Source organism: Polyodon spathula, chromosome 27 (assembly GCF_017654505.1).
Source record: "Polyodon spathula isolate WHYD16114869_AA chromosome 27, ASM1765450v1, whole genome shotgun sequence".
Classification (NCBI taxonomy): Eukaryota; Metazoa; Chordata; class Actinopteri; order Acipenseriformes; family Polyodontidae; genus Polyodon; species Polyodon spathula.
In genome coordinates this window covers 3,788,533-3,795,416 of record NC_054560.1, presented here as the reverse complement: position 1 = coordinate 3,795,416, position 6,884 = coordinate 3,788,533, and the positions used below count along the sequence as shown (strand labels likewise).

The 6,884-nt window shown below is 43.3% G+C and overlaps 1 protein-coding gene across 1 annotated transcript; it reads left to right on the top strand.

Annotated features, from left to right (window-relative positions):
- Nucleotides 1-4,336: 4,336 nt before the first annotated feature.
- Nucleotides 4,337-6,676, top strand: LOC121301539 (mast cell protease 1A-like). The gene is made up of 5 exons (XM_041231027.1): nt 4,337-4,494; nt 5,299-5,458; nt 5,646-5,781; nt 5,890-6,141; nt 6,237-6,676. The coding sequence occupies exons 1-5, from the start codon at nt 4,437-4,439 to the stop codon at nt 6,408-6,410; spliced, it is 780 nt and encodes a 259-aa protein (XP_041086961.1). The 5' UTR covers nt 4,337-4,436; the 3' UTR covers nt 6,411-6,676.
- The last annotated feature ends 208 nt before the right edge of the window (nt 6,677-6,884 follow it).

The following is a 6,884-nucleotide window of genomic DNA, read 5'->3' as shown; positions in this document are numbered from 1 at the left end:
AAAGCCGCAGTGTGCAACGATCACGTTCAATTGCATTAGAAAACGAAATGGGGAATGATTGTTTACTATTTGATTTATAATAAGTAACGTCTGATTTATAATAAGTAATGTTGATTGTCCTCTAGTGCCACTAGTGGGTTGCTGTGAATTGAAAACGACATCAGCATGACGAAAAAATGAAGGCCCGTGACGTAAATCAACAGCATGTAGAGAAACAACTCTACAAAAGTTTCCAGATAGATGCAAAAATGTAAAGCGACACACTGCACAGACAGACAGACACCACAGTGTATCCCCAGAATCGAACACGTTTCGTAACTCATGCTAACTGATGTTAATAACATGTTTCATCGTAACTGGATAAGTGCTCTTCGAGGGCATGTGGGAAGAGTGATGTAAGTGTGTAGAGCCAGCGCCACGCCATATCCCCATCGCCACGGACTGCATCCCTACTGGGGATAATAAATGCGGTCTGTGCTTGTGCACTCGAGTTGTCTGGAGTGTCTATACTGCTTCCTGGGGGTACACCAAACCAGCCAGCCCCTTCCAACATCTCGATATTGTACATTCTTCCACAGTTTTCAGTTTCAGTCGTTTCTCTGAGTCTCGCTGAGGAATGTGCAGTATCTGTTTTTTGTATTAAACCCACAAAGTGAGCTGGTTTAAAAATAGATGGTATTAAACCTCTGCGTAGGGTTATTGTTCAACGAGCATGACAAAGGAACCGAGTTCACAGCATGAAAACCTAAGAAATTCTAGAACGAGGAAAGACCTTTCGGCCCGGGTTTGCTCGCTCGCTTTGGTGCCAGTGTGATCTGTTAGCACTCGGGAGAGGAAAAACTAAAAAAAATCCTATCCAGGATAGTAGGGGAAACGAAATCTCTGGGAATCCGTGGTTAGAGAGAACCCCCTTCCTCCAGGGGAGTAGCTAAAGGCCTGAGTTATTAAAATCTGTTCTGGAACATCAGTTAACTTTCTGATTAATTACAGAACGCATGAGTTATGTACACAAACGGCTCAAAGCCTGTCTGAAACGTTTGTTTTGGTGTTTCACGAAAGTTTTGGATTGTAATTAAAGCCCTCACGGGGGAAAGAAGAGACAGTATACAAAATCGATATGACTCATAACTAATAACAAAATGTTCTCTGGACCACCTTTTCTCTTAGGAGGAGAGGAGAGGGAAGGAGCAGTTCAGTCTCTATACCTAAAGCCTCCCCTGGGCTAGAGGGAGCACTACAATTGCAATATTGTGCTCACTCCAATCTCTCTCTCTCTCTCTCTCTCTCTCTCTCTCTCTCTCTCTCTCTCTCTCTCTCTCTCTCTCTCTTTTATCTTGGTTAAACTGAATAAATAAATACAGAAATCAATCAATCCTGCTGCTGTCAGTTTTTATTACTATGTGACCTCCAGGGAAGGTAGCCAAACAAAGGCCTGGGGCTGGGAAAGCATTCTTGCCTGATCAGCAGCTCCCGACCCTGGTGGGACAGGCAGTAAAGCCGGGGGGCTGGAGTCCAGCTTGGTCTGGAGAGAGAAGCTGCTCAGTAAAGCATAGGTATCAGAGGAAAACACTGTTTCCACCATTCTTTGCATCAGACAGCCTCCACACTCACATTGCTATGAACCCTGGCTGGAGTCCAGCTGAAAGCACCTCCTGAATCCACAGAGAGCACCCTGGAGGAGCACTGTACTGTTCAATATCTAGCAGTGAATGCTGATGCTTCTGCCTGGGTTCCTTCACGGTACTGCACTGGTGCAAGAGAGACACAAACGGATGTCATTTTGCTGTGACTGTGCAAGGGCACGGTTATTCTTTTGTGATGAAGCAGGAGCTCCATGTGTTAAACGTGTTCAATAAGCGTGTGAATGAAACCTGGGAGTTGGCTGATGTGCTTTAAGGCTGATTGATACGTTCTGTGGCTGTGCCTGCGATGCGAGACAGGAACAACAGACAGAGCTCCTTCCCTGTGCCAGTAAACCTGACGATCCCTCAATATAAGAGTCCCACTGGGAGAATATCTCTGTCTAGGTTTTTAAATTTTTTTTTTTTTAAATAGCGTCTGCTGTTCTCATCGTGCTACTTTGCAAAACCTTATTTTCTCTCTTCTCTTTTTCTATGATTTTTTTTTTTTTTAAAACCAACTCTTGGTGTTTAATAAAAAAACAGGGGACGAGCACGACCTAAAGGATTTTGTGGTCCAGGTACCAAAAAAACCCCAAAAAACGGACATAGTTTAGTCTAGACCTGATTTAACAGACTTGCCTGTGCCGCTGTTGACTTTATGTGTTACCCTGTGTGAGCCAAGAACAGTGTTTTGCTGCCATATAATGATTTTCTTATTTATGTATTATTTATTGATTGTGAGTCGTTATTAGATCATCTGGCTCTGGGGTAGCAATGCATGAAAAAGCATCATTGGATGTGATGCCAATTCATTATGCACTGTGTGCGCTGGCACTCGGTGGGTATCTTAACCAATTGAGCTGGGATTGAACTCCGACTGCTGACACCATGTCACTCCAAGCCAGCTTGCTTCAGCTGGCATTTCGAGCTATCATAGCCATGCAAGTCAGTGAGTCTTGCGTGTCAAGGTATCAAAGCACTTGGGGTTGCAGTATCTATGGTGCATAGTCAGAACCTAACCCTGTAACTCTTAATGCAATCAGAATCCACCTGGCTTTAGTTTCTAAAAAGCGAGACTTATCAAGTACCTGCATCACAGTATGCAATGTGGGGGGCTTTCCTAGAAGACAGAATCTCTGTTTCTTGTTAATATTGCTCTGACGTGTTGCAGAGTGAGGCAATAGTACCAGACTGTGGGTTGTGGGCACTGTGTTCGAGATTCTCACTTCAGAGGTGCTAACAAATAAATACAACTTGAGCTGAATTTTAGCAACGCCAAAACAAACCGCAAAGCCATCAGTTTTGAGAAGAACGGCAGGTGCAAGAACATGCTGAAAAAACAATTAAACCAAGAATGGAACAATACTCTTTAACCCATATGCCACAGCATTACCAGCAATGGCAGCATTACCAGCAATGGCATTGTTACCAAGTGCCACACGCCACACGCCACACATCTAAAAAGCCCTGAGCACAAGGAGACCGGGTCTGTTTTATTTCTTTATGTTTTGTTTTATTCACAGAACCTTAACTTACAGACCAATAGCCTAGAGATCGAAATGTATGTCTATTGATTCGAGGACAAAAATGACAAAGGGGAAAATGAAAAAATGAAAGTAAGATTCTCACAAACATGGAATGGTTAAAAAAATCTTTGGAATTTAAAGGAGAATCCGGCAGCAGTAGCGAGGGCAGAACCAGGACTCACTCTCTCTCTCTCTCTCTCTCTCTCTCTCTCTCTCTCTCTCTCTCTCTCTCTCTCTCTCTCATGCAACTGCACAGCTTAAGGAATGAGACACTGCAAATGTCTCATACATGAAAAGCAGATTCCAAAATTCTATTTCAAGGTCTTCCATAAAATCATTCTCCTGTTTGTCTTTTTTATGCCTCTTCGTAAAGGAATTTATTAATCCATGCAGTTAATCTTACATGAACCTGCACATCAGAGGAATGCCCGGCAGCATTATTTGACAAGAATACAAAAACTTTTTTTTTTATATACTTTTCCTCCCCGGTTCTTATGCACTTCGTAACTTTCAAAGTGCTAAACTCCTCAGTGTGTCCCTGTTAGTATGAAAAAGACATTAAGAGAGTAAATCCTGCCTTTATATACATTCCATAGCATACCGAACTGTGTAAAAACTATGGAGAAGCCTTCTTCTCCTCTATGTACGAACTGGTAAAAGCGTGGTGTGCAGGGTGAGTCATGCAGTCAGGGGAGTGCAGGTTTATGTCCCGGCTGTGCCAAGTTGTTAATGTTGTCTCCCTCTGGGAAGAGAAAGAGAAAAACAAAAAAATAGAGCATGGATGATAAATCACTGGTAAATGGATGAATCGCAGGCAAACTGAGAAAGCACTGAAGATAACTGAGATTTTTTATTTAACATCATGTAATCAAAGAAACTACAAAATAATATCTCAAAAAATCTACCGGAAGCCATAATAGCAGTACAGTAGTGTTTCATGTTCGATTTAGAAATGCCACATTTTTCTATTTTGTCAGTTTTTCTGTTATGTAGAAAACTACAAAGTGGTACGTAGTTCAACACGTTAACATAGCATCACTCAACAGGTTTCATTCGACTTTGCGAAGCAAAATGCGTTAATTCTATACAGTGATGGCCTGTATATGCCAGGATATGACCTGTGTTTTTTTCCTCAAAGTCAGAGACTTGGGTGGCTTTTCACAGCAAGTTTTGCACACTTTGCTGTAGTAAGGAAACACTCTACAGTGTTCAGTTCCTGTATTAGTGTCCCATAAATAGCTTCAACAGAAGCACACAGAGCCTTCACCTTGAGCCTCCTGAAGACACCATGGTGCCTCTTCACCTGCTCTCCATTCTGCTGCTGATGCCGGTCCTGACCAGTGCTGGTAATGTTACGAAAAACTGCCAACTATTGAAAAATGAGACATTTCAAAATCTAACATGAAACACTACTGTACTACTATTGTGGCTTCTGGTAGACTTTTGCGATAGAATGTTGTAGTTTCATTGATTGCATGAGGTTAAATAAAAAGACCTAAATGATGTCCCTATCTTTATTCTAGGTGATGCAAAACTTTTGGCTAGAGCTGTATACAAACTTGTCAGCCAGTGCCTTTATCGGTGTCTAGTTTTACAGATCATTTCTATTAGCTGCGCTGTAATTAGCTACATTCTGAAATGGTCGCTCATTTAAGGATGGTTTGAGGCTGATACTGTGGGTTGGCTGTAGAGCTAGTTTCGCATGTTGATAATTGCTTAGCTATACTGCAGTTTGATTCACATGAAATTAATTCCAACTTACATAAGAAAGTTATCGATGTCGCAGTCTTGTCTGATGTAATGGGCTGCCTACTTTCCTGTTATAACTATCATAGCCTATGACTCTTGCAACTTTTCTCTCCCCTTTGTAACTGATAAAGGAGGATATGAATCAGCTCTTACTTGAATTGTTCTGTCAAGCACTAGCTATCTCATCTTATGTTGAAAATGAGTTAGCTGCACGGCACAGAACTACAGCTTCATTCAGGTTTCAGAAAGTAGGTCTTATCAAGCACTGACAGTTTCCTTTTAAGTAACAGAGAGAACCCTTGGGTGAGTGCTGAGATCTGATCTTCACACTGACGATTTAGTTTGAACTCATTGAAGCTGTATTTTCCTGGCATGTTTTTTTGGTTGGTTTTCTGACTCAGGGGTGCTTCAGGGTGGGATCATCGGCGGGCATGATGCCAAGCCCCACAGCAGACCCTACATGGCTTATGTGGTGCTCAAGAGGACAGCTGGCACATCCAACTGCGGTGGCTTCCTGGTGCGAGAGGACTTTGTCATGACGGCTGCGCACTGCCAAGCCCGGTAAGGGTCAGACCCTTCCCAGTATTTTCTTGTACAGTAGATATCTGGTAGTATCTTTATGGCTCTTTGTTATTCAGCTGCTACAGGGGGATCATTAGAATCAAGGTGGAGCTGCAGGGTTCAGGTTTAGAAAAGAAAATGTCTTCTTTCAAGGTGCTGTAATTAAGTCCTTCTGGTTTATTCATAGAAAGATCTATGTTTTACTTGGAGCCCACGACCTGACTCAGAACGAGCCGTCACAGGTGCTGGTGGATGTGAAAGAGAGCATCCCTCACCCTGATTATTCTTCCGACAACCTGGCCCATGACATCATGCTGCTGAAGGTGAACCTACACGCCCAAGTTACTCTGTGCACGCTGTCTCGAGTAGAGTGGCGTAGCGCGTAAATTGCTTAGGAGGTAAATGTGCTTTTGCTCTGTTGTGTGTTACAGCTCAATGGAAAGGTGAAGCTCAGTGACAGCATTGCAGTGCTTCCCTTGCCAGACAGTGAAGCAGACCTGAAGGGCAAAAGTGAGTGTCTCTTGAGCGGCTGGGGCAACACGGCTCGCAATGGCACAAACAACCCCCACAAGCTGCAGGAGGTGAATGTCACCGTGCTGGACAGAGACAAGTGCAACCAGAGCTGGGGGGACAAGATCACAAAGGAAATGATCTGCACCGCCTCTCGCAGGGGGGGCTGCAAGGTATGGCCACGCTATTCCCATTAAAGGCGTCACCCTTTTTTTGTGTTACCAATATTAAACTAGATTGCATGTATAAGAGCTTCCCTCTTTCTCAGGGAGACTCTGGGAGCCCGCTGGTGTGTGGAGGAGTTGCTCACGGCGTGGTGTCCTTCGGGGTGCAGCCCTGCGGACTTCACGGCTTCCCCCACATCTACACCCGCATTGCAGAGTACCTGCCCTGGATCAGCAAAGTCCTGAACTCATCGTGCAAAATCCCTGGAGCTCGTTAGATCCAGACCCGCAGCGTGGGTCCTGCAGACCCTACTGCCTGACCAGCTGGCACCCTGATAAGGAGCATCATTTTGTACCTGTGATAGGTGTTCCTCATTCCCTACTGTTACTTACCTAGCTTGCTGTTGCTTTACTATGCAGGTTTACTGCAGCATTCAAAGTTACAGATAGCGACTTTTAGTGAACCCCTGCTTGTCTTATTCATCGTCTGCTTACCCAAATCCATGCATTGTAATTGATACTTAATAAAACCTTAAAAACTATCATGGTGTTGTGTGTGTGTGTGTGTGTGTGTGTGTGTGTGTGTGTGTCCCCATTGTTCTCTTCTTCAACATTTAACACGTTAATGTACATCTTAAACACTTTCTATTTTTAAATTCAGGTCTACAGATAAAAATACATACCATTTTCAATGAAGGATATATAACAACTGAAGAATAAATACACTGGGATAATAAACACATAAACATGTA